General features: G+C 41.6%; 1 protein-coding gene across 5 annotated transcripts; it reads left to right on the top strand.

Annotated features, from left to right (window-relative positions):
* Nucleotides 1-27,563, top strand: PGPEP1 (pyroglutamyl-peptidase I). Of its 5 annotated transcripts, none has more exons than XM_074978213.1 (6): nucleotides 2-57; nucleotides 3,051-3,103; nucleotides 9,319-9,484; nucleotides 16,686-16,802; nucleotides 17,865-18,097; nucleotides 20,258-27,563. In XM_074978213.1, exons 5-6 carry the CDS (start codon nucleotides 17,892-17,894, stop codon nucleotides 20,448-20,450), a joined length of 399 nt encoding a protein of 132 aa, XP_074834314.1. In that variant the 5' UTR covers nucleotides 2-57; nucleotides 3,051-3,103; nucleotides 9,319-9,484; nucleotides 16,686-16,802; nucleotides 17,865-17,891; the 3' UTR covers nucleotides 20,451-27,563. The 5 variants fall into 5 exon arrangements, 4 of the variants coding, with proteins under 4 accessions (XP_074834315.1, XP_074834314.1, XP_074834313.1 ...); XR_012642637.1 differs by lacking the exon at nucleotides 9,319-9,484 and having other exon boundaries at nucleotides 10-57; nucleotides 20,258-20,775; nucleotides 21,388-21,486; XM_074978212.1 differs by lacking the exon at nucleotides 9,319-9,484 and having other exon boundaries at nucleotides 10-57; nucleotides 21,388-27,563.
* Nucleotides 27,564-27,887: the final 324 nt, after the last annotated feature.

Below are 27,887 nucleotides of genomic sequence, written 5' to 3'. Positions count from 1 at the left end.
CCGCGGCCAGGGACGGAGGGGGAATGGAGCCTTCCCGGCGGCCGGTGGTGGTGACGGGTAAGTGGTGGGCGGGGTGTTCCTCCAGCTCGGCACTGGGGGGAGGGGTTGGGCTGAGGGGGGCGCTGAGGGGGAGGGGTTAGGCTGAGGGGGGTCCCTGTGGGGGGGCGCTGAGGGGGAGGGGTTGGGCTGAGGGGGTCCCTGTGGGGGGGGGTCGCTGAGGGGGAGGGGTTGGGCTGAGGGGGTCCCTGTGGGGGGGTCGCTGAGGGGGAGGGGTTGGGCTGAGGGAGGGTCCCGGGGGTGCTGAGGGGGAGGGGTTGGGCTGAGGGGGGTCCCTGTGGGGGGGCGCTGAGGGGGAGGGGTTGGGCTGAGGGGGGTCCCTGTGGGGGGGGCGCTGAGGGGGAGGGGTTGGGCTGAGGGGAGCCTGGGGGTTGGGGGAGCACTGTAGCCGAAAGGAAGAGGCTGGCTGTGCCTGCTGTGAGAGCTGATGCTTGGGGATGGTGACGGGGGGGCTGGGGAAGAGGGGGTGAGGGTAGCGGAGCCCTGAGGCTCATTCTCCTCTTCACTGTGCTTCACTTTCCCAGCTCCCTGGGCTGGGGAGGGGTGAGAGTGGTGCTGGCATCCCCCCATTTTTCCAGACTGGACTCTTTGCACAGGGACTTGCTGCAGGGTGGGGAAATGGGGTAATCATTGTGTGCATTAAAAATAAATTCCCCCACCGCAGCATTGGGAGTCCTAGAAAGCTGGCATGTGTAGAGGCCTTTACAACCATATGTGCCCCAAAAGATGAGGGGAGAAGAAGCCAAAAGTATTACCAAAATAATTGTGCCTAGCAGAGTAAAGTGGAGGTAGGGAAGCAAGGGAAGAAATGCAAGCCCCTTGTATAGTAGGTGAAAACTCCTCAGAATCTTTTCCTTAGGGTTCAAAGGTGCAGGCATCTTGATTTGTGGGGGAGGCAGCTCTGTGAAAAAATGAGGAACTGGATGAAACAGTTCAAAGTGCAGTTCATTATTTGGACTGGGAAGGCAGGGGAAGGATGAAAATTTTTTTTTGATGCACTTGAGTGATTTGAATGGGAAGGAAGAGTTTCTACAAGATGTCTTTAGCTAGATCTAGGAAAACTGTGAAGGTTTTGACTCTTCTTCCCAAACCCAGACAGGACGTACAGTGAGGTCTTTACATCCACCACTCACTGATTCCCTGATCAAAGGCTTAAAAAAGAAAAGTGTTGTTTGTAAAACTGCCATATTTTGCATTGCTTTCTTCCTTAGTCCTATGCATCTGTAAATCCCGTTCTCGCAGTCCAATGTTAACTTGCCTTAGGTCTGTGTTTATCACTGGGAAATCTGTGTACAGCTGTCAGGTTTGTTTTTAAAGTCTCTTTTTTTAAAAGTCTGGGAAATGATATTGCTTCCCCTGCTCCTGTTGGTGGTATGTACTCATGTATAAGTGTCTGTACATAGGTGGTGTGTGAGGTTTTTTTTGTTTGTTTTTTGTTTTTGGAACTGTTTAAAAAGATAATCCCATAAAGATCTGTGCAGCTGGTGGCAGCTGCTTTAGGGCTAATTAGCTTGGGAGGAGGCCCCCTCAGTGTCAATATCTGAGAAACTCAACTGAGCGCATACATCCCCAAAGTTATCTTCCATAAAGGGCACCGGACAAACAGGAATCCATGTGCACACCATGTAGAGCAAAAGGCCAATGTGACATGCATGGGCAACAGATGCAGAATCAGAGAATTAAGCTACACTGTGGGTACCTCTAGAATTGCCACTAAACAGGGAATCTGGTTTGTATCTAGACCTGTTACAGAACTGAAGAAATGGAACGGTGTGGATTATGAAATGATTCTGGTCATCTCTAGATAGTAATTTCTTTTAGAGTGCTGTTGAGTTGACTAATGAAATGATTTGTTAGCATTTTCACTGTTTGCTGGTATGGAACTGTCTCAGTTGACCTTTTATCTTATGAGGTTAGACCTGCACCAATAGGGTACCTGCTGATCTTAACAAGAATTTCTTTAAATGCTGAAATTTGAGTTTGACACTGGTTAGATTATACATAGGAGAGCGTGTTGGCTTTCTTGTGTGTTTTCTTTTTGAAATAAAATTCTTGTTTGAGCACACAGTAAATTACGTTATAGCTGCAGGTAATATAGCCTGAAACATAACTTACTATTCACAGCAAACTGAGTGCTATCATAATAATGACAACATTCTTCAGGCATTTCCTTTAGTTGAACAAGACTTGTGTGTGTTTTCACAAGCACTCCAAGCGAACAAATTCTGAAAGTTGATTTAAACTACAGTGGCATAACTTTGCACAAAGCTGAATTGCTTAACTTTTGCGGTGGTACCAGCGTGAGTAAATGCTTTCTCAATAAAAACTGTTGTGGGTTATTAGTTAACCATAATTTATTCATTAGAAAATTTTAGGCCTTTGTACAAATATTTTATAAAGAACTGTCATAGTCTCTGGTGCTTGTTGTACAGGGACCATCAACAGTATTCTGTTAACTTTGTGTTAAAATATACCGGTAATGGAAATCTTAATTAAGACTTGCTTCAGTGGGAGGAAATATGCTTATCAGACCTACTTATTTGCATATATATTTGTAGAGGTATTTGTTGTGGACTCTTGACAGTTGTGGGACAGGGTGATTTCAACCAGTAACAAAGAACAGAAACTTTGTGTCCCTGTTCCCCTGTGCCCCCCATTAGAAATGGGATGGTATTCTTTATTTAGACAACCTATTGAATTAGAATCTTCAGTGTTTTGTCACTTTCTATGGAAAAGCCATACATACATACATACATACATACATACATACATAATACATATATATGTCATACTTTTGGAAGGTGGAAAGGATGAGAGTATTTGGATGTAAATGAACAAGAATCTGATACAGTATTTGAAGAAATCATTTTGGTATCCTTGAGTAGTTTCCCCTGGGGTAACTTTAAAAAGTAAAGTGCAAATCAGTGGGTACCTCCGTGTTCAGTCAAGCCTGCAGTAGTAATTTCGTCAGTAAGTCTTTATTTGTGTTTCAGGGTTTGGCCCATTTGGAGAACATGCTGTTAATGCCAGCTGGATTGCAGTTCAGGTAACAACACAGATTGAAAGACATTTGGCATGTTCAGAGAAAGTGCTGTGCTAGTGATAAATCCCCTGGTGGTTTTTTTTTTTTTTTTTTTCAAATCTGTTCATAGAGCGTTGCAGAACAAATTTCTGAAATTTATCGGTTGACGACCACCCACCCCAATTAGCAATCTGATTTTATATTTTATTCACTCACCGAAAAATAACATGTTCTGGGCAAGTTGAATTTCACAAGGCTAAATTTATATAGCATTTAAAAAAAAGGAATCAGAAGATAACTCTGTGAACATTGTACAAGACTTCATATTCTTTTTCCATCACAGAGGGGAAAGATGTAGATATTTATAATCCCTCAAAAATTAACTGAAGTCTTTTTTCGTGGTTACAGTTTGTAATGGAGCAATCACAGACATGAGTTTTGATCCCAGTTCTGCCATGAATAGTGTCATTGGTAGGGAAGCAGACAGATTTGCTATGCGCCTGGGCAAATGGGGGGCAGTGGGGAAAAAGTGCACAGATTCTTACTCCCAGAAGAGATGGGACCTCAAGTGGAGGGGGTTGGGGTTAGGGGCAGCCAGCCCTCAGTACTGCCTGGACCAGACCTCACTGCACCCCTCTCCTCCTCCTGATAGTCCTCAGTGCTGTCCAGATCATGCTCCTTGGGTTCCAGCAGTGACTTAAAGAGCCAAGGGCTCTGGTGGCTGCTGCTGCCACTACAGCCGCAGTGGCTGAGAGCCCCAGGCAGCTTTGAATCACTGGGCCCTGGGACGGTTACCCCCTTTCTCCTTTTTGTCAGCGGGCCTGAATCTTGATCAAGGCAGCTTACTTACCTGTCTCTCCGTTGTGAAAGGAGGATAGTATTTAACATATCCGTGGAGGCAGGTACAGCACAAGAATGGTTTTTAAAGCACTGCTATTTATTGACATGGCACAGACTGCTCCTGGATCAAATCATCATGTAGGAAGCTTGTGCCATTTGTGGTGTGCCTATCTTTGTAAGTGTGTGTTTTTTATGTTCATCTGACTGTGTACTCTCACAATGCTGATGTACTCACAGACAGGATGTCAGCAGGAAATCAAACACTAATATTGAATTAAGGTATTCTGTATGCTTCACATAATCCTGTAAGTGCTTATCCCAATTCTTTGTTGTTGGAGACAGGCGACAAATGGAAGTTAGGGGTATGTTTTGGTACATTTGCCCAGGGAATTCAACCTATTTTTCTTCCCTCAACCCATCTCCATCCACCTCAGTGTTGTGGGACTAATGTATTTTCAGAATGCTTTTGAATTAAATCATAAACTATAATCAGTTATTGCCAACTAATGGAGAGCTGGCCTGATATCTGATGCTCTACATTGTTGTTGCGTGGAGGTCAGATGGTTAGTTCCTTGACCTGTTGGGGCTGGCTGTACTTCTGAGAGAGTCCACTCAGCTTCATTTTGTGGAAGAGACAGGCTGTGTATAGGAAAAATTGCAGTTACTATCATCTGGTGTTAGATAGTAGGGCTGACTGGTCCTTGTCCATTTGTCATTGGCAAATTGTCCTTTATCCCTAATAAAAGTGGCTTGTTATAGCAAAGCAGAAACTAAACAATGGGGGCTGGGATGAGAAACAACTTTTACTGCAATCCACCGAAGAGTGGCCACCAATTCTGTAAGTACATATCCAGGTTAAGGGATGAAACTAATATCCCTCCAGTCCCTCAGTTTAAGGCATTGGTGATTGTGATGAGCTCCATCATTGACAGGCAAAGTAATCATGTATATTAGAGAATCTTTTAAACTTTGATTAAATTTGTTCTGAATATTTAAAACTACTCTAAGTTGTACGCATGCTGCTGTTCTAGTACAGCTAGCACTTGCACAGCTATGAGTATGTTCTTAGGCAGGTTTTTTTTTTAAATTACTTGTGATGGATTGTGGCTAGAAGTCCTAAAAACTTAAAATTTTCAACAAATGTGTAGGGGATTTGCATTACCCCACTCTTTTCCAGTCCTGAGAGGCCCAGACAAAAAGGAACAGCATGTCTTTGAACACGTGCAAGTTAGGCATTGTGCGAGTTTCAGACAGGGGACTTCATGGAGCTGAGTGGACACAAAGACATGTGTCTGAGTTTCTGAATCCCAGACAGTGTGATCTGCATTTTAATAGAAGAAAAATCAATTAAACAATCTTTGTAAATCCTCCCTAGCTTTAGGGCTAGGCTAGTTCTGGTTTATTACATCTTTTATTATCCTGCATCCTAAGGATAAAATTCTGATTTTTTTTTTTTTTCCTTCTTTCCAATCCTTTTTTGGTTTTGTATGCTGTGTGTAGAAAGCTAATGTGGTTCCCCTTTCCCCACAGACTGCAGTGACTTACTAATGTAGTCAGTTGACTCTGGAAAGCCAAATTATTGCTTTCACTGGGCAAAATATGAGTATCTTGAAATTAGCCACTGCAGCGTTTTAATATTGCAAAGACTTAGCTGGTTTTTTTGCTGTTGTATGCACAGGGAGAGGCTAATCCTATAAATAAGATTGTAGGGCAGAAAGTAGACCTAGACTATATGTAGATATGTCTTTTTAAGAGTAGTGACTTAGGCTCTGATGTCTTTTTTTTTTTTTCCAAAACGCTTGTTTTTGTTTAATATCTTGAGTTCACTTACAAACCTGCTTTCTGTCAAAACAAAAAGCAGTCAAGTAGCACTTTAAAGACTAGCAAAATGTGTAATGCAGGGCTGATATCCATGTACATAGAAAACTCTATATGCTACATTGTTTGAATAGTTTATTTTTTGTGTGTTCCCCCTCACCCCAGTTTCTCACTTTGGGTGAGAAGTGAAAGCAAAGGTTTCATTCAAGGGAGCTTTAACAAACCGTCATTTATATCAGTTTCCTGTTTACTTAAACCTACTGGCTTTCTCTCTGATCTAAAATAGCCTGTTTTCTGTACAAAGATGTGCAGATCTGCTTAGACACAGGTGTACCCTATGGACTGTGAAGCTAATTGGCTCCTGGGTCCATCCCATTGAAGTGTTTCTGGCTGAGCTGGAGGATGAGAAGAAGGGTCAGAGTGCATTTTGACATTACTAGGGACAATTGCTGTCAGGGTGTCTAGACAGACCTGATAAGGATATTAAAGACTCACAAAGAGGTCCATTGTTGAGGGGTCAGGGAATGGGTCAAACATGGTTTTTTTCCCCCTGTATTTGTCAGGTATACAAGGCTGTAGATAATAAGCTGTTTGGGGGCCAAAGGACATTTTTATTATTGAATAGAAGTGTGTGTGTGCATGCTGTTTTGGTAAAATGTTAGTTGTGAATTTGTAAAACTGCATTTAATGTAAACATGGATAGTGAGCAGAGGCATTGGCCTTTAAATGCTTCCAGCTGTAAGTCACACCCTGGAGCAGCCTAACATATAGGGTTGATTGAGAAATGGAGTGTATGCCTGTCTCAGCACTGTGGAGACTCTATGTCTAGTATTGCGTACGCTTAGGAGTGATGGTAAGTAAAAGATTGATTTATATCAGTATCACTTTAATATTAATGTAGCTACTTGGCAAGTCAACAAAATAAGTAAAATACCTAAAATTTAAAAGTAGATTAGTATAAAGAAGATGTGATGAACCATTATTTAATTTCCCTCTCTGGTAATGAATGTCTGCATGCTTCAGACACTAATCAATACAGCAAACCTTTAATATCAGACTTGCCCTCCAAGCTACAGCAAGTGATTTATCACTGTTCTTGCTCAGACTTTCATGGACCAGCAAGTCTGACTCTTATCTTTTCTGGGTCTCTTAGTAATCTTGTTGGGAGGGGGCGTGTTCGTGTCCGTCTGTCCATCTTCTCTGTGCCAAGAACTCCAATAGAGGAAGCAACAGTATTAATAAGTAGAGGGAAATGAGAGTGAAGTTATACATTGCCAGGCAGGTTAGGGTACATGGAGAATATTTTAGAGTAGTCTCTGACTTCATAGTTAATGTTGACATTAGCTTCCTATTACTGGCCAGATGTTTCAACTATTTCTTGATCCAGGTTTTTCCAAAGAAACCAGTCTTCCTAAAATTTACATGTTTCATCTCGTCCCTTACTAGATATTTTTCTGGTATGTTTGGTAATAGTCACAAAGAATTGTAAAGTTGAAGTAGTTTGAAAACTTTAAGGTCTTATGAGTGTCATCTCCAAAATAGCTCTGCTTAAAAAATCCAAATAAACTTCATAAGAGCTGTTCAAGTAGCACTTTCCTGCTGGCAACACTATATGCTAAGATCCCAACAATATTGCTATCTTTATTTAAAAACCAGTCCAGGCAGTCTTATGAAAGTATTTAGCCTGTTTCTTGCTACCATTTAGTCCTTCATTCACTTTACCTGGTCCAGTTTACACACTTTTCTCAAACACAGCATTGTCCCCTAAAACTTGCATAAATACATTGAAAGAGTAAGATAAATTTCCAGGCATTACTGGAAATATAGGGTTTCATAATCTGCAAATTTTAGAGGTACAGCTGTTTGGGTGGACTGTGTAAATTGATTTTTCCCCATATATATTAATGTTCGAGTCTTTATAAGATGTAGAACTTTCTGAAAGTAATATTGGTTTGGGTGTTAGAGACCCCATTGAAGAAACACATTTAGCATTAATGCTTTAACTTTATTTGTATATACATTTTTTGTGGATGAGCTTAATTATTTTTAAATAGTGGGAACCTGGAGGCATTATACAAATAGCCATGATTTTAAAAAAGCAATTAATAATTTTTGGTTGCCACCAGATTCAGCATCTAAATAGACCTAATTTCCAGAATACACTGACCACTCACTCTCTTGTCCTTTTTGGGAATTTCAAATCAGGCATGCGAAATCAATACTCCTGAAAGTCTGGGACACCAGTTCTATTTAAAGCATGTTTTAGAACTAGCCCAAAACATGACATACATGGAAAAGTGCTGTTTTTACAAAAAAAGGTTTGTTTTTAAAAATGTACATTTCATAAATTGAAAAGTTTTTGTAACTGTAATTGGGAAGCAAAAGAGCTTTTTTTTAATTCAAAAAAATACATAGAATAAGGCCTGAAAACTCCACAAGGATCTACCCTCATGGTTCTGATTGCAGTGTCAGGACCTAAAGCAGCACAGAGAGAAAATGGATTTTGAGAGTGAAACTGCTAAAGATGTTCTTTTATAGTAATCCTTAAATGTGTAACCCATGGACTCAAAGCAGGTTGGTGTTGTAAGAACATGCGAACTCCTGAAAACAATTAAAATGCTTCTTGTATGTGTGACTTGAACGTTTTTTTTTTTTTTTTTTTGACATGCACATGTAACTCCTTTGACACTAATTGGAGTTAACAATATAAGGTCTTGGCAAGTGTACAATTGTACTCTTTAACTGATGAATATGTTCTGGAAAGCACATAAATAGCTGTTTTAACTGTGTATCAGGTTGTGGCCATCTCAAAGTCAGTGATCTTTCCAGCAAAATACAGGATCAGCAATAAAAACATGGTGTATTCACTACTTCCAATTGTTAACAGACTCGGAGAGGTAGCCTTGTTAGTCTGTAGCTTCACAGATAACAAGGAGTCCTGTAGCACATCTGAGGAACTGGCTCTTACCCTCAAAAGTTCATTACCTAATACATGTTAGTCTTTAAGGTGCTACAGGACTACGTGTTACTTCCAATTGTGTTTTAAAAGAAAAAGGGAAAAAAAAACCCACAGGTCACTCATTCTTGGGAGGTGGGGGAAAGAAGTGAAAGGGGGAGAGAGAGAGGGAAGAGAGACCTAAGGTGAAAGCTCTGGGATGTTGATGAATTTTGTCACTTGTTGTTTAAAGAGCAACGGGTAACATTTTCAAAAGTGGCTAAACCTTTGTTTTCATAAGGAAAGATGTGGGTTCTTAACTTTGGTTAACTCTGTGATGTTCCAGTGCTGACAGTTTACAATTCCCACATAACTTGATGGGTAACTCATGCAAACTACAAATTGTCTTCTTCACACTAGAGTGACACCCTGAAGTAGCTAACTGAAGGTATGAGCACAGATTTTTTCCCCCCCCCCCAAATGAAGGTGCTGCCTAATCCTACTTCAAGTCAGTAAGAGTCTAAAGACCCTTAACTTCTGAAAATGCTCTCCAGTGTAATTTGTGGTAAGGCTCCTAAACCAAACATAGTGTAGGTTTGGAGCTCAGCTTTTGATCTTGCTTAAGTAAATCTCTTCCTTTTTTCAGAGGCTTCAAATCTTGTGCCTGTGTCCCTCCCAACAGTTCTCAAGATGTTTGGGGTTTGAGGGCTCTGAAAATGATGATTTCACTTCTGATGAGCCAGTCCAATTCTGAGCTAGACTGTTAAAGTCCGACGTATCGTCTGAGTGAGCATCTGACTGATATCTTGCTGGTAAGACTGGAATGTATCAAAATGGAGGTGACAGCAGAAGAGCGAGAGAGAGGAAATCAAATTAGTGTGTTTGCAGATCAACCATAGAATATACTAGATGAGTGAAGATACTGCCTGCAGTTGTTGAGCTATGAGCAATTTCCACTCTTAAAGACTAGATAAAAGTAATTCTATAACCAAGAGTGGGAAAACAGGCAAGACCTTATGCAGGATTTGGAGAGGATTTTCAGTACAAGCTGTTTTGAAACGATACTCCTCTCTATTCTTTCTTCTTTTATTGAAGCATCCATCTTCCCCTTTCCCTAATTAACCTAGAAGAGGCCTGTGGTCTAGCTGATACTCCCAGAGTTTTCTCACCAAAGGTTTAAAAGAAACTGGCCTGAGCATGCATTTATTTTCTCCCCTTATGAGTTCTCGTGGGAAGCATCTCCTGATTCTGATTCCTTAGTGTCTTGCACAACAGTATTATAGACTGTACATTATGCTGCCAAATAAATGCATTTCCTGGGGTGCATGTTGACACCTGGCACTGCCCATGTACTCCACCTTTTACTGAAGTATTGGGTGAGTTGGAAACCAATGTAGACCTCAGCTATGAGAATTCCTTCCAGATCCCATCATCTTTTTTTTTTTTTTTCCAATTCATATAATGAATAGTGCAAATGTTAATGGTGAATGCCCATTCCTTGTGACAGCAAACACAGAGCCAGTTTCTGGTAGGGCATAACATGTTAATACACAGGACCTGCTGGAACTAATGCAAGTAGAACAGTTTCAGAATAATGTTCTGAATCTATGCTGGTACTGCCACTCCTGCTTTCTTGGCCCTGGCTTTGGGTGCCAGTAAACGCTGGAAATAGGACAAGGGCTTCCAAAGGAAGTTCAGTTGCCAAGATCAAGAGAACAGAGCTGATTGATCTGCCTTAATAAAGCCAAACACCAAACTACAATGGAAAAATATGGTAAATGCCTGGTCTTTGAGGGAACACTCTTGAGAAGGGGCAGGTTCAATATCCCATGCTCCATTGAGGTACTAGAGGAAAGACACTAAGGTAAACTGGGATTTCCCCCCGCCCTCCCACTGATCACATGTGTGTTTGAAAGAACAAACAAGTGGAGAGAAGACCAACCAGCCTGGTGTCCCAAAAAAAAAAAAGTTTGTTCCATGTAAACTGGTGAAGACCTATCCATTCAGGTAATACTATGACCCTGTAATGCAGCTGGAGTCAGCATGGCCAGTAATTATCCACAGAGTAAGTGCAGATCACAAGGTAGAGAGAAGCTTGTGGTCAACTTGAAGTTGTATGCTCAACTTCGCCACAATTTTCAACTAATGGTTAGGAAAAAAATGTAATTGGCTAATTGCCCCACAGATGGGCACTTTATCTCTGGTGTACTTCCCAGCCTATTCGCAGAACGCTAACTGCTCCATTTTCATCCCCACCACGGGTTTCTAACATTCTGTATGTTTTGTACAGAGCCACTTCTATCTCTTTTGAAGCAAATAAGACCATACTGGACCACTGATTCTCTGCTCATTGTATTGAAATGGTTGTAGTACTGGCAGAGCCCACAGTGAGTTATTGGTGTGAATCTCTAACATCACCAATTGTATAGACTGGGAAAAGCATGGTGTGCAGATCCCCACTGCCATTTGGAGTATTGTGTGACACAAAGCCAGTAGTCTTCAATTCCATGAATGTTTGTATCTGATAAAACTCTATCCTTTGTATGACCATGGAATCAGAGTGCCCAAGTCATGAATCAGGACTCTGTTGTGCTAGGTGCTCCATAGACCCAAAACCAAGGAGTTTACATGCCAGCTAGAGGAGATGACCGATAAGTGCAAATAAAGCATTCTAACCCAGGGCTATCTACAAATATTTTTATTCAAATAATTTTAAAATATGTGAATGTTGCATGTGAGCAGTTGTTACACATCACCGTGTAGCTATCCTGGCTGTCTGAGTTTCCAGCTTTCATAATGCCCAGAGGGAAATGATCAAGTCTGTACTTCTAAGCCTTAATGGTTAAAATAACCAGTCAGTCCCTTTCTTCCTTTAGTAGCTTACTCAGCATGTGAGGATGCTGTTTCCCTGTGCCCTTATATAGAGGTTTTAACATTGAGATCTTAATGCATTAATAAAGAATTCAACAAAGTGGTGCAGTTTGAAGAATCAGTTACTACTGGGATGTTGCAAAAACTAGCCATAAATTATAGTGCAGTATTATTGTTCCACAAACTAGTAAAGCTTCAGTGTGTGAAGCTGCTGTTACTACCACAGGTTTAGTGTCCTTCTGCTTCAAGCCATGCAGTGCAGAACCATTTTTTCTACCTGCCTGTGGGCATTTGGGAAGGTTAACGCCTCTCTGGTGTCTGAATTTGATTACAGTCTGGCGGGCTGGCTTATGTTTGTCTCAGGACAGAAAGTTTTGATTATAACAAAGTCTAGTCCTGTATTTGAATAAGAATCAAAGTCAATAGAATTTTTAAGAAATTCTGTTGCAGCTAAGGTCTTATTTTAGAACAGTTATTTCAACTTGCAGTGGAGAGTTAGATGCAAATATAAAGTACCCAGTCGCTTGTTTGGCTGCTCAGAAAGTATACGTTCTGTAACACTTTATACCTGCAAACATTTGTATTCTGGGCCACCTAGCTTGACTAAAATTGCAATCCAGGTTCTCTAAATTCAGAAGATGGAAGCAGTTCAGCAGTCGTACTGGTTTTTGTAGGGCCTTGTGGAAAGATAAGTTCACTGATTTTTTTTTTTTTACAGTACACTTACAAATACAGAAGTATGGAAAACACCCTTCTGGTCTCTCCCAAGGCTCATCCCAGAGCCAGCAGATGGAACTCTTTTTTTTTTTTTTTTTTAAATGCATTTCAGTAAGTGGTCTCTCTTTTGAATTGCACACTTTTAATATGGGGGGAAAACATTTTTGTAGTGCCCAGGTAAGTACAGAACAACCACAATTTACTGAACTTCAGTAGCCTTCTCTCACACAAGCTAAAACACAAACTTTAATGGGCCGAAAAGTGAACACCACAACTACAGCTAGTGAAGTTGCATTCTGCCTTTGCATTTCATGGATTGGAATGCTTTTGTACATGTTCTTTGTGAGTAAAGGGGTATTCACTCTAGCTCTTGGGAGCTTAGTCTTCAAGCTCTGCCATCCGTTCAGATTCCTGTTTAAAATACCTATATGTCCCACAGCACAAACAGTACTATGTGGCTTCTTAAGCAGACTTGTATAACTTCAGTGGAACAAGCTGAAAGCTGTGTAAATAGTGATGTTGTAGAAACATTTCAAAAGGCATACATTTGCAATGAACTAAGTGGTCTTAACATTCACATATCCTAATCTTTATTAATCTATTAAACCAAAATACATTGAAACAATACCTCTGAAAGGAAGAGGGTTATTGAAGTGTTAGTGCAATCAGGATATCTGTTTTTATGGGTTCTCTATTGTCCCCAACAATGTTGGGACAAACATGTTGACATCCCCTTAAGCCACCAAGCATCCGGATGATCAAAGGAGGAGGATGCCTTTGGTTTTAAAACTGTGCGCGGTAGCCAGTGACCTGGATTCCGCTCCTGGCTTGGCCGCTACTGTGCCAAGTGAATTGCTCAAGTTTGTGTATCGCTGCGTGAGTGTTCCGTTCTAACACAAGGACTGTACTCCCCTTCCACTTGTCACAGGTGGGTTTGTAAGGCTGAATTAACTATTCGTTGAGTGCTTGGATGTGTGAGTGAGATGCTGTAGAAGGTCCAGCAAAGCATTACTTACAGTGGTCCCACATCATCCAGGTCTGGATGCATAGCGGCCATGTCTGCACTAGCCCATTCTTTTCAGAACGGGCATGGTAATGAGTGAGTTGGCAGGATGGTAATGAGGCGCTTCCTTGAATATGCAGCACCTCATTAGCATAATGGCAGCAGCACATGATTCAAAAGCACCGCTTTCGAATGACGTGCCGCCTGTGTAGACGGCGCCTTTCGAAAGGACCGCCTGGATTTTGCAAGCCCCTTCTTCCTAATACCAAGTAGGAAGAAGGGGCTTTCAAAGTCCGGGACATCCTTTCAAAAGGCCCCCATCTACACAGGTGACATGTCACTCGAAAGCAGCGCTTTTGAATTGTGTGTGGCTGTCATTATGCTAATGAGGTGCTGCATATTCATTGGAGCGCTTTATTAGTATCTTCCCAATTCGCTTGTTACCATGCCCCTTCCACAAGGAAGGGGCTAGTGTAGCTGTCGCCAGAGAGGAGTCAAAGGTGCCAACGGGGTGGGATTGCAGCTTGTTTGCTTGCCTTGGCATAACACTGGTTGCTGCCATACCCACTGGCTGAATGAGGGGGACTGTATATAGCCCTCTTTACAGAGGGTGGTAGATGGTGGAAATTTGATAGAGTGTATGGTTTACACCCTTGCTTGGAGGTATGGGCGTGGGGGGAAGAATACATACCTGAAATCCTCAAGTAAAATAATTTTTTTTCTTCAAGTGTTCCATAATGGCATGTGTCTAGAACAAGTGTCTTATGCCCCAAACGGTCTATTTCTCTGGCACTGTGTAGGGACTTACGCTGTCTAATTCTACTACATGAAGGACCAGACTCCCACCTGCACTCTAATAGTTAATTTAAACATCTGGGAAACTAGTTCCAGTCACATCTATCCACAAACCTAGAAGTCCTCTACCTTGATATCCTAGCTTGGGCCACTACTTCCCAGTTCAGCAAGGTGTATTTCCTAGCTACCTATCTTCTCTGCAGCTGATCCGTCTCTGCTTTAACGTAGCATTAAGCATGCCACAGAACTGCCATGTTCATTCTTGTGCAGGCAAAAATTCAAAGCTGGGTATTAGTTTCCACCTAGGTAAAATAGTCACAATGTGTTACTGGCACACAATTCTCTGTCATTCAAATACACTATGGGCACTCACCCTTCCAGTGCTCAGGCATACCCTTACACTGCAGGTTTGCAGGGGCTTTTATCAGCAAAGTGCTTTATACACAGTAATATCCTACTTAATCTCTTTGACAATCAGCAGAACCAGGATCCACACGCGAAGCGTACAGTGCTCAACACTCTCAGTAAGACAAAACTTGTCCTGATAGCAAGTCAAGATTGGGTCCGTCCTGAGGACTCCAGTTTCTGCACAGTGTCATTGACCTAGCGCTGAAGTCTGGCAGCTCTGATCTTGGAGCAGTGTACTGGAATTGGTTCCCAAAGAACTGCCTTTTGTGCTCCAGTTTATATTGTGACATTAGAGTCCTGCTTAACTTCATCTTAACCAATTATTTTACTAATCAGTCCTAACATTTTGCGATATAATTCCCTGACCAATTATGTTCCACCACCTTAACTGAGTTATACATATCAAAATTAATTATATAGCATGCAGAAACAATTAAAAACCAGACAGATCTACAGACAAACAATCGGGAAGTGGGGACCATAAAAACAGAAGAATTCCACAACTCCAACTATTGTTAAGCAGTTTCCTGCCAGACAAAATGTTGGCAGACTAAGTTTTCTTTCCCCATCTTGAGATCTGTTACTTTATGTGGTGATATTTGTTGCCATTAGGACATGGTGTCCTCCTTAACAGCCTGGTATTACACTGTTTTAATGCTATTTAGACAGAATGTGAATATGTAACTCCTGCCTTTTCAGCTAATGGCTGCTACTCTTTTAGTCTGGTTGCAGATGAAGACCTTAGGCTGTAGACCTTTCAATATGGACACTGAAAAAGGCCTTATCCTTACAAGGGGATTCTTAGAGGGAGAAGTGACCTATTGCAGGGTTTGAATCAGAAATTTAAAGTTGCTGTTGCAAAATTAATTACAGATATGCTGGATGGTATAGGTGAAATCAGCACAGGAAACTTTTTTCATTTTAGAGTTTAAGGCTGTACAATATTTTTGACCCTGTCAAAGTGAAATCCCCAACTGTTTTGTCAGCTTCCGTAGAAGGAGTTTTGTAATTTCTTGTAAGGAGTAACAAAAAGCCAGTCTGCGTGGTGGTGCTTTTGGCTGGCGATGAGAGTTGCTGATCTTTGAATATGCAAGTTTTCATGTTCCACCTGCATGTATCTAGGGCACTGTTTCTTAAACTATGTTCTACTGTACACAGGTGTTCCATAAATAACTCACAGGTGTGCCATGAGTGTTTGGAAAAATAATTCAGTGTTATATAGTAACTGTTTTATGATAACAGGAATGGAAAATACTGAAACATAATTGTGTTTCTACATTTCGCAAGACCGGTGGTAGTCTGGCAACACAGCAAGGTTGACCTAATGTGCTAGCCTCCCCCCCACCATCTAATCTTTCTCTCTGGTTGATACACTGGTAGAGTGGGTAGCAGTGATGTGCAGAGCATGTGCTGTGGTGGCTATGCTGACAGTTGCTTGATGTCAGCCAACACCCACGTGTGGCATATGATGATTTAGTGAATTTATTATTTCCACCAATATGAGTAAATACAGTTAGTTACATTTTTTTAAAAAAGCCAGATGTGAAAATACTACTGCTGAGGAGCCAGTACCACTGAGTGAAGTAAATTTTTTGTATGTACTCATAAAAAATATTGTTTGGTGTTCCATGGTCTGAGTTTAAGCAGCACTGATCTAGGGTGACCAGAATGACTTATTCTGGTATTAAAATGCTCTCTGGTGATTTCCATGTATAATACAAACCCTTTGAAGAACCAAGGCTTTATTACATATTCCTGAAAATAATGTAGCTAAGAAGAATGGCACAGGAGTAGTTATTTTTATTTGGGCATTGTCTGCAACCTTTCCAGGTTTAAATAAGGAATTTACATGTCAGCATCAGTAAGAATCTGTGTGGTAAAGTGTCTAGATTTTTAACATTGTTGGAAAGATAATACCCTCGTCAGCTAAGAGCTGTGGAGAAAGCAAGTCTTGCTCTGGAATGCTGCTTGACTTCTCCAAATGGCCAGCAGAGGAGAAATAGTAATGTCATTCCTTTTGTCTCACTTTAAGCTGGAGGAGAACCACACGTGTGGTTTCCAGTCTACCATCTCTCCAGGAGCAAGGAAGCCAATCTGAGCTCTTGCCAGCAGGACAGCAGAAAGCATGCTTCAGGGCTGGCCCAGCAATACTCTTTACAGCATAGATGTCCGGAGAGCTTGACCTGTACTTTTTCTTTTTTTTCACCCACCGTTCTTAGGAGCTGGAGAAGCTGGGCCTGGGAGATGGTGTGGATCTGCATGTATATGAAATCCCCGTTGAATACCAAACCGTACAAAGACTAGTTCCTGCACTGTGGGAAAAACACAGTCCCCAAGTGAGTAAATGCACAGCAAAATGGCACAGCTGGTAGTAAATGGATGGATCCTTACAATTCTGGGCTGATGTTCCTATTGCAAAGTCAAACTTTTTGTCTATATTGATAATTTAATAGATCGTTTCTTTTAACAGAAACTGGTGAATTTGAACAATAATATCGCTTAAAATAGTGAGAGCCCTGGTAATAGTGTCCGTACCCGAATCACCTGCACCATAGGTGTTTACGTGGCTTTTTTGAGCTCTGCCCATGTTGGTCTAACTTCTTTTGGCAGTCACTGTTCTCAGTGTGGAATCCTGCAACATGCTCCTAGGCCGCAGATCGTGCAATTCTTGAATCGCCTCAGCGAGTCTGACTGCAGCTCACCACTTGCAGTTCCATTCAGGAAGCAAAATACTGTTTGTTGAGAACAAAAGCATGTAAGAGAAAATGTTCCTTAAAAAGTGAACAGGTTATACACATGCCTGCCGTACTAGGTGACCATCCATCTTTCACATGGAAGGCCTGGTAGATTCTAAAATAGTTCAGGTCCTCCCACAGCACCTGGTTCTCTTGGACATACCTTCGGGCCCATCAGTTCAGAAGTAGTTCAGTAGTCCTCTGCTGATCTGGCACAGTTCCAAGTCCTTGCACTGTTAGGCCTTGACCTAGCTCAAAGCAGTGGAAGTTCTGTTTCCAGGGGACAAAATCGCAAGTGTTGGCACCTGCACTGTTTCAGCATTGGGAATTTTCACTTGTTATATACTCATACTGTAGCTGCTTCAGGAAACCTCCTATATTGTGCTGGGTTAGCCAGGAATGCTATTGCTAGGCAGCCCATAAAGATACGTAGAACATTTGTGCTATTTTGGCTGCTGCTGCCTGATTACATGTTTCCAGTTCCAACTAGTGTGTGGTTGACTGGACAACTCCTGAGGTTCTACTGTAGCAGTCTACGGTTTAGTGTGGCCCCCATTGTCATAACATTGGAATGCTCTCTGGGTTACGGTGTTCCGTCTCTCCTCTTTACTCACGCCACCCTAATTTCACCTGGCTCTGATTGGTTTTGTGTTTTCTTTGCAGTTGGTGGTTCATGTAGGTGTGTCAGGTATGGCCACAACTGTAACACTGGAAAAATGTGGGCATAACGTTGGATACAAAGGCTTGGACAACTGCCGCTTCTGCCCAGGTTCGCATTGCTGTGTAGAAGGTGGCCCAGAATGCATTGATTCTATTATTGACATGGATGCAGTTTGCAAGAGAGTCTCAGCACTGGGACTTGACGTCACAGTTACTATATCCAAGGATGCTGGCAGGTATGAGATCGTAATGAGCAATGGTGAAACCCTTCCATGCTGTTGTTTACGGTAAATCAGTGTGGGTGACAGAGTTCGTGGGCCTTATACTTTAAGTGGGGTCAGTCCTTCAGGCAGGGAGTGGGGAAAGAAATCCCTAATTTGTCTTTTGAAACAAATTTAATTTGGAACTACAAGGAAAAATGACGTACTTCTAGACCTGCACTTGCTGCATGCAGTCACTAGAAGCCAGAGGTAAGGTTGTTACTGCACTTTTAAATGGGCGTGTCTGCATTTTAAGTGTTAACCCTAACAGTGAGTTTCTTAGATGTGTAATTGAAACATCACTGTAATGTAATTTGGGATAAAATGCCAATATGTACTCTGAACCTTAACTCCATTTTAACATTCTTGTCTGAATCATTGGAATTGGACTCATTTTCTGTTGTTGCATTAATGAAAAAGAAGCAAACATTGTTGTTAATCTGGAGATTTTGCCACAGTTCTTGTCATTTGCCAGAAGATTGTGCGCTGTTCACAGACAAACCCAAGCCCTAAGGCTTGAACTGAGACCCACTGAAATGTTTGTATCAGCCAGACAAGTTGCTTGCAACCAAAGGCTCTTGTCACTGCTTTTTTATTTTTTGGTCTGAGGGGTGTTTTGGGGCACTTACCTTCTGTTTCTTGGAAGTCCACTTAGATCATTATCCCACAGTGTTCTCATTGTGGGAGTAGAGTTACTAAGACTGGGTTAAACCCATAATGCAATCTGGCTGCAGCAGAAACGGCCATCACGTGGTTTTGTTTTACTGTTAAACATCATCGTGACTTTTTTCCCCCAGAATAGCAAACTCCTTCATTTTAGCAAAATATATTCAGTAAACTTCTGAAATATTGATGTCTTCAGCTGCATTTTCATATTCTCCACTTCAGCCTCCCATACAGAGAACAAAGCTATAAACTCTTTGCCATTTGCGTGTTTCTGCTCCCCCAGTTTAAAAGTGTTCCAAAGCAGGGGTGAGCAAACTTTGAACATCAGACCCCACATTTTGTCCCTGCAGTTATCAGGGCCTCCCCAACCTGTCCAGACCAACAGAAATTTCAGTTATGTTCATATTTAAAAAAAAAAAAAACAACCTTTCAGCACTTGTAAGAAAATATGTAGATTGTAAAAACTTTATTAATCTGTATGTAAATGTGAATGCACATAAAAACAGTAACATTTTAATGAGATGGGTAAGCCTGAGATCCAGCAGCCAATCCTGCTGGTGCCCCCCATTACAAAATTTCACAGGTCCCCTCTCCCTCCGAGGTGGCCCACCCCCAACTTTGTGCATCCCTGCCCCAAAGGAAGGAACGATCCGTAATGTAGAGCCCTAGCCTGGAATTCTGGAGAACTGAGTTTAATATCCTGTTCTGCCATAAGCTTACTATGTGACCTTAGGCAAGTCCGTTAGCCTCTCGGTGCCTCAGTTCCCCATCTGGATAATGGGGCAACAGCCCTGTCCTGCATCCCAAGGGTGTCAGGAGGATAAATGTTAGGCTGAAGATCTTGTGGGCATTTCTGTTTTCCTTAATTAGACATGCTAATTTTGTTCTTTTCCATCAGTTGTCTAAAATAAAACACTGAAATCACAGAAATGCTTAGGAACAGATCTTCCGCAGGGTAGAGGAATACTTAACCCCTTTAATGATATTATTTAGATCTATAGATGTTACACCGAAGGTTAGCAATCAGCTATGCCTCTTGAGCCTGCCTTATTTCCATGTGTGTCTTTCTTCATTGGTTCCATTCTAACCTACTCTGTGCAATTGTAAGTAACTACACAAGCTGTAGGACAGTGAAGAATTCCGTCTTTTATATTTGTGACCTCTTGCTTTCCTAATAAAGGCAATCCACTCAATAGTTAGGTAAAGCAGCTACAGAATCTTTGGTGTCTGGGGAGAAATTCTTTGGTGCTTTAGAAGAGCTGGCCTGGGAATGATGTGAGAGCCTCTGAAACCTGTTTGTCCTCTGCAGAGACCATAACTGAAGCCACTATAGGATGAATTTGACCATCTTTTCTTTCTAACAGCTTTCCAGTTCTGTTTGGTCCTGGGCTTCCCATGCTCAATTTTATTCCTCTCCATTTGCTCACAATACTTGTTTCTTACCTCGAAATACACTTTTTTTAATTACAGATATCTCTGTGATTTCACTTACTACACTTCCTTATACCAGAGCCACGGCAGGTCTGCGTTTGTTCATGTGCCTCCGCTGGGAAAACCCTATACCGCAGAACAGCTGGGTCGGGCCCTGCAGGCTATCATAGAAGAAATGCTCGATGTGTTGGAGCATTCTGAAGGCAAAATCAATTGTCGCCATGAACACTGAAGCTGGGCAAAAGTCCTACACTGTTGCACTTCCAAAATATTCCCTACTACAAAGTACTGGGGAAGTAGCCTGTCTGAAATGTACAGAACAAGAACTGGAGACTGGAGAACAAAAGTTAATTCCACTTCCAGCAATTTTGTGACGCTCTTTTCTTCCTGTGTGAATTTCACCTTAATCAAGAAAGGATTTGAAGTCTTTCCTTTAAGCCACCTGCAACTACTTACTTTCTGAAAGTAGCTGAAGAACGTGTGCTGTGTTTTCTACAGAGGGTATCTGTAAATCAAGTGACGGCTATTGAGCAGTCTAATGCAGTACAGATGAAAAGGTTTACACCTGGAATTGGAGTTTGTGTGCAGGGAATTGATAATGCCACCTTCTGACTAGAAGTCTGTAGTTTAAAAGATAGCTATAATTTTGCATTAAAGCCTCTAGGCAGTTAGCATGGAAGACTGAGGTTCTCTTGGGTTTTAAGCAGTTCTTGTGTGGGGTGGGGAGTCATCTGTAATTGTTTGAGGAGCACTGAATCTGTTTCAGTCCTAAAATACCCATGCATTGGCATGGACTCCTGTTAAGACTTTAATAATGCAGCAAACGGAAGAGGTACTTAATTTTGATTTCTCTTGTTTGTTGGCGAATGCTCAAAGTGCAAAGAGGGGACGGTTTTTTGTATATGGGAGACACACGATCTGCACCAAATGTTTCCAAAAAATGAGTTTTATTGTGCTCTTAGTCCTACCTTCCTAGCTCAGACTAATCTGATACCTCCTTTACGAAACATATTGTTTCATATGCATATAAAACAAACTCATAGCGGTTGGAAAGCTTTGCTAGTGACCTCTATTTCCACAGGAGTCTCTCTTTTCTCAGAAGTTCAGTACTAAAGATTACCTTACCCCTACTCTTTTCATTTTTTATTGTAAATGTTTGTTCTTTCTAGGGACAGGAGGAAGAGTAACACCGAAGGACTTGTCCGCACAGTGCGGCAAAATGCTCTAGCAGCTTGTGTTCCCGCTGTCTCTCGAAGACCCTGCTGGTGTGCTCTGAGAGGTTTCTAAGCACGTTGACAAAGTCCTGCTTCAAGACTGAAGTCATGCACAGCATGTTAAAGCGCCTTACCAATCACACCCCTCTAGAGTGCTCTGGCAATGCCCTGTAGGCGAGCCTGTCTTAATTACTAAGTTACACGGTCTTGGTCTGTTATAGACATAAATATGCTAAAATGTGAATGAGAGGCACATTGGACTCATTCTGTACATTTTAAAAAGTCCTTCCTGCCATGTGTAAACTGACTCTTGTATTTTAAAATGTTGCTCAAAGGGGGCATTTCTGGGCAACCTCCATGTGCCCATTTGCTGAAGTGAGCTCAGTTTTAGCACTGGGGCCAGGTGTGAAGTGCTGCTTGCCCTGCAAACTTTCCCCTGCAGCGTTCGGAAAGATGGGTGCAGTGGTCTAGCCAAGGTTCAAAAAAGTCTTTCACATAGTAGTATGTGACTTTGACTCTAAATTGTGATGTAAGTGAAAGGTAAGTAATGGCCCGACGAGAGTAATGGTTAAATTGGTGTGAACTGGCATGTCTTTTAGGGAACCATTTAAATAAGAGCTTATGATTAGTTCTAACACTTTTACTGAAGTAGATACTAAACTGTGTTTTGAAATCTGATAGAAAAATCTATTACTCTTTTGAGTTCTCTGCTTATGAATGATCGTGCTATAGTATCTCTCAGTGAGAGCTGCCACTTTAATGCTACTTTCCAACAGGAAAACTAGTGACAAAAGAAATACCACTTAGCATTTGAATGCGAGAGAGAGCTTGGAAACTTGTGCAAAGGCAACTCTTCTGCTTGGGAAAATTAGTATATGGAGATGTTCAGATATACTTCTGGGTCTTTTTTTCTGGGGCAATAGCTCTGTATTTTCTTCAGAGCTTTACTGATTGATAGAACTGGCTTTAAAAGTGAGTGTACAGTCTCATGTGCATTAAATGCAGAGTAGCACTTCTTTGTCAGGCTTTCAGCAGGCAGGTCATGTCACAATTTCCTGTTTAGTAATTTATTATATTTAACATTTTGTTGAAATATTGGGGATTTTGCTCATTTTTGTGAATAGTTGAGGTGATGATCTTGTAGCTTTCCCTGAAATTGATAGCAATTCTGACCATCAGAATGAATCTGAACTGCCGAGCCCCTTAAAAATGTATTCCATTAAATAGAATAGCTGACTTACATAATTTCTGATACCATTTAATTTCCACTTAAAAAAGATTCCTAGCCATGAACAAAATGAGAGTTCCACAGCTGAGACAAAATAACTGCAGAGTTGAAACTCCTCGGGGTGATCTCATAAAGGGCTGCATTTCAACAACCACATCTTCGTAGCAAATGTTCACAGCAAGTCTTGGATGAGATGACAACTAAACAGAGGTCTTGTCTACACTTAAGATGTGGTGAGCACTCCGGAGGTTGATCTTCCAGGGTTTGATTTAGCAGATCTAGTATGGACCCTCTAAATTGACCGCTGAGGGTGCCCCATTGACCCCTAGACTCCTGCCAGTTGCAAACAGGTAAGGAAAGTTGATGGGAGATTTTCTCCTGTCAACTTCCCACAGTGGGGATGGCTGAGGAAATTCGACCTAAGTTACATCAACTCCAGCTATGTGATTCTTGTAACAGGAGTTGAATCTCTTGGTTGACTTTTTTCCCCTAGTGTAAACCTGGCCATGGAAGCCAAAGCTCAGCTTGTGTGCAGACCTTTTTATTGGTTCACGTTTGCAGGTATCTGCTTGTGTGGGCCACCTGTCTACTGAACATTCCTCCTGAGTGAAGGAATCTTTTGTGTGTCTGATCCTCTGGATTGTTGGCAAGATTTGTCATGTTTTGGTAAACGTTTCCTGTTGTAAATGTCAGTATCTTCCTGTTGAACATTTGTCTGTAACTTTCAGGAGAGAGAGAGTCTTTTTAAAGAAATGGCCAGCCTCAGAGCCTCCTACAAGTGTAGATATGGCAGCAGACTCAGTAGAATACGCTTCAGGTTTGACATGGAATGTACTGTATAGACTTGTGGAAGGAAGAGCACGTGATTTTTGTGAGCGGAGAAGATAGGAAGTGTCTTCTAGGAGAATAAATCTGCGTTCAGGATTAGTGTGCTCAGCCAGTGGAGTCTCCTAAACCAAACGTTCTTTCATGTGTGCATTTTAGGCCCCTTCCCACAATCCTGTAAGGGAAAATCTTCACTGATGTCTGTTAGGAAGCGTGTAACATGAGCTCTGTCAGTGTCAAAACTCTTATTTCCACTAATATGCTTCCCTTTGTTTTGAGCAGTGTTTTAATTAATTTCCTCAGTCTGCTTTTGTAAAGCTTCATGTGATCAGTTTTGTTTGCTAGAAACTGTAATTTATTCTAGAATCTTTTGAGAATAAGTTGTCAGAGACCACATCTTGAAAGAGTTGGTGTCTTGTTAGTGAAGTTTTGTATAGTGATTTTTTTATTGTGACATTAAACTCATTTTATTTAATCTGACCTAAATTAAATACCTTTTGTTAAACTCATTAATTCATGTGTTCCCTAATAATACATGCATGTTTTGTCATTAGTGACTGTCTTGTGTTATAATTGCTCCCTGCTCCATCCTCAGATTGTTTGTAAATAGAACTTTGCCTGGGAGATCATTTGCCAGCTACAGAACTTTTACAAACTAGCATATAAATGTGAAACCCCAAAAAATCAGTTTAGTTTAAATAATTTGATACTTGTAACTAGTTCACCTTGTAAAACCTATGAAGACCTAGCAAAAATCACTGCAGAAAGGTCTGGATTAACACTTTGCTGAGAAACTAGGTGAGACAGTTTGGTGGGTTTTGTTTTTAAGGTGAGAGAGGGTTTGCAGAATAGAGAGAGAGCAAGGGAGGTTCCATTGTGGTGGTCAGGGTGTCCCACAGCTTGGGGAAGGAAGTGGGGAGGGAGTTCGTGACTTATGGATGACACTTAATTGTTCCAGTTAATAAAACTGTGGAGGATTTTAGAGAAACCCCAGGTGCTTGTAAACAGGGATGTTAAAGTGTAATTGGTTAACTGGGGCTGGAGCAGCCACCCCCACCTCACCTGTCATGGGCAGGCAGTTGCTCCATCCCCACAGGGTGGCTGCAGAGGGATCCTCAGGTTGAGCCAGAGTAACCCTGTCCACGGTGGCCCCGGGGGGGGAGAAGAGTGGCCTCCCCATCCGCCTCTTCCCTCGCCTTTTCCCCCAACACACACACCTGTTTAATTGGTTACCAGTTAAAAACTAAGTTGAACCATTTGACCAATTAAATGGGATTTAACATCCCTAGTTGTAAACTCAGTCAGGAGTTAGTAACCACATCCAGTGGGGGAATCAAGCTTAAATAAAAACTAGATGCTATCCATTATGAATGTAGGGAAGAGAAGCAGTGATTGCCTCTGGTCTTGAAGGCTTCTCTGAATAAAAGGACTGAGATGCTGTTGTGCATGTACCAATGAAGAGAGATGCCCTGTGGTTAGCAGTTGCAGGTGATTAAATGCATTTGAAAACTGAGAATGAAATATAGAAAAAACGATGCCGGTGGTCACGTTATTGTGGTCCGGCATTGGCAGCCTCCTCTTAATATGGTAGCAACTGGAAAGATTGAGAAGGGTAGTGGAAATGGTTAGAGGTACTGAGCAGGGTTGTGACATGAGACTGCAAGGACTGGAATTTTACAAGGTGAGGACTTGGTTGAGGGGATTCAAAAGCATAAGACTTAGTGAAATTAAAGGTGAGTGCCTTTAGAATGAGAACAGGGAATGCCACTTCATGCAGCTTAGCGTTTGGGGCCTGGCACATCTCCCTTGTGGCCAGTTTTGACACTATAAATGAAGAATAATGACATTTTAAACTGATTGCTTGCCAGCCTGGAGACGGAATTGTCTCCAGGCAGTATTGCACACACAAGGGTGGAGGGTTCCCACTCTTCCTCTTACATGTTAGGGATTGACTGCGGCCAGAGTGTGATGCTATGACGACTTCTCTGTATCTACATAGGGTTTTGATTGTACGTGCTTGGCTTACAGTAAGTCAGGTTGGTAACTACACATAGCATTTAGATTTCAGTGGTGTGCGCGCATGCATGTTTTAGTCTGCCTGATCTTCCACACAGTGCTAGCCTCTTTGTGCCTAAGTCAGCAGGCAAGCAGTACCCCCATGTACTGTCGTGTAGTGAGTCACAGTACAGCTAGGATAAGAACTCAGGAGCTACCTGGCCTGGGCTCTGGCTAACAGAACAGTTTCCCAATATTTTTTTTAAATGAAAAATTAAAAAAAAAATCCTAAGTGTGTTAAAACACCGATAATCCTCACATTGTGTGTACTAGAGAGATTACAGTGTGAAGGTCTGGTTGGACCCTAGGGGGCAAGGGTTAGGTGGAAAAGAGGAACTGGTCTGGCAGGTGACAACCTTGTAGGGAGGGTAGAGGGGAATTAAAAATATCACGCACAAGAAACTCACCATCTGCTTCTATTCTGTCACAGCCTATCCATGGATGACATTTGAATCCATTTCAAATTGTAGCATAAGCATTTCTGATCTTTGTAACAGTGTGTTTGACACAGTGTTGAGCTCCCTTGAGATTTAGCTGCCTGTTTAAAACAAAACCAAAAAACTGTCCAGGTGCAAGGTAAGGGAGAGCAGCAGGCATGTTCCTATTATACGGAGTTTAGTTTGTCTCAGTTTTAGGAATCATTCTGCAACAAGGATGTTGTAGCTGAATTCACAATAGCTTTAAATCCATTTGTCTGTTTTGAATTGGCTTCCATCCAAATGCTGGTTGGTAGAAAACTGGTTTACAGTTAAATACTGGTGGGGGGAGGGCTTCACTCCATTTAGCTTATTCTGGATTTTATTTTCAAAACTTTGAGATGCTTGCATAAAATGCCCATAAATGCACATTCATTTTGTGTGTCTATAAATACACACACACACACACACTAATAAAAATCTTGTAGAATAGTGTTACCTTGCACTTAACCCGAAATCCTAACATTTTTGCAGTGGAAAAATATACCCTTTTTCCTTGTAGAACTAGTATTTGCATCTTGACATAGAAAATGTCTGTCTTAGCAGTGTAAAAATAAAGAGGAGCTTCACTGAATCTCCGTACAGCCCAAGAGCATTTCTGTTTTTTCAGATACAGCAGAAACAAAGCTGTATCTTAAAATCCCTGACAAGATACTTGTGGGCTGTGTGGTTAATTCCTTACCCTGCTGAAACATGGAAACTGTGTTTACTTAAAATATATTTTAAAACAAAATGAAATGCAAGGTGTCTTGCTGTAGATGAGACGTAATTATGGGAATTAAAATTATACATTGCCATTAAGTTAAACCCTGCACTGGTTAAACACAGGCTTCTGTCATGGGTTGCACCAGCTTATTGAAATGCCTGTGTTAACTTTGATAAAACAGGGGAGCGCCTTTTCTTGGGCTTTGCTCACTGGGAACGCAGCCTGTTGGCATGTGGGGATACTGAGTCATTTGCACACAGGGATGCAGAGCACTGGACTCTTGTTACTGCCAAAGACCACTGACCACCTTGCAGTGTCCTCCTTATCTGAGTAAATTGGATAGAAGTTCTGCTCCTAAGACCTTCCCCAAGCACATTCAGACCTCGAGAGAGGTTATGTGCTCTGAAGTGTGCTTGTGCACACAGCATGTTCTTATGGCTCACTGGTCTTCAGCAGACTGGCAGAATTCTTGGTCACATTTTTTTACATGTTCTCTTGTCTGGGTGTCTCTGGTTTGTGCATTTGCAGAGTGTCTCAGCCTTTCAAGAGGGACATTTTGGAACCTCCTTCGTTAATTGTGTTCAGATAAACATTTCCCCTCCTCCCACATCTCTCAGGTGTGCTTTTTCAGGGCTATCAATGCTACAATTCTACATTTACTGGGGCTTCTGTTTTCCTCAGTGCTTTCTTGCAGTGCCTTGTAAAACCAGCCAATCTAGTGTGTCACAAAAGGGCTGTGTAATAATGACCAAACAGTAACATACTTTGACTGCCATTGCTAGACTGAACTCTGTAACTGAAAATTTAAAACTGGTATTTCAAAATAAATAAAATTAGATAATTCTTTGCTGTGTGATGTTCTTTAACAAATGCTGCAAGGGTTTTCTCTTGGATACCTCTTGTATGGTTGGAATTGTGTTTTTAAACATCCATTACATAGCTTTGATTTGTGCGTCATTTTACAGGGAAGCGTCTTGCAGCCCTGGAGTGCTTGGAGGTATTCTGCTGTCTGTTACGCATACACATAGGAGTCTGTGGGCCCCTTTGTTCTAAGCCCTATGTGACATAAGTTTTCTGAGAAGTCCTGCATTGGTCTATGGGGTACAATGTGAAACATAAAGCCAGTGATCTGCAGAACATGGTTCTGGTATGTTACTTAGCACAA

This window comes from Carettochelys insculpta, chromosome 27, assembly GCF_033958435.1.
Source record: "Carettochelys insculpta isolate YL-2023 chromosome 27, ASM3395843v1, whole genome shotgun sequence".
Classification (NCBI taxonomy): domain Eukaryota; kingdom Metazoa; phylum Chordata; order Testudines; family Carettochelyidae; genus Carettochelys; species Carettochelys insculpta.
This window is presented reverse-complemented; position numbering and strand designations above follow the sequence as displayed.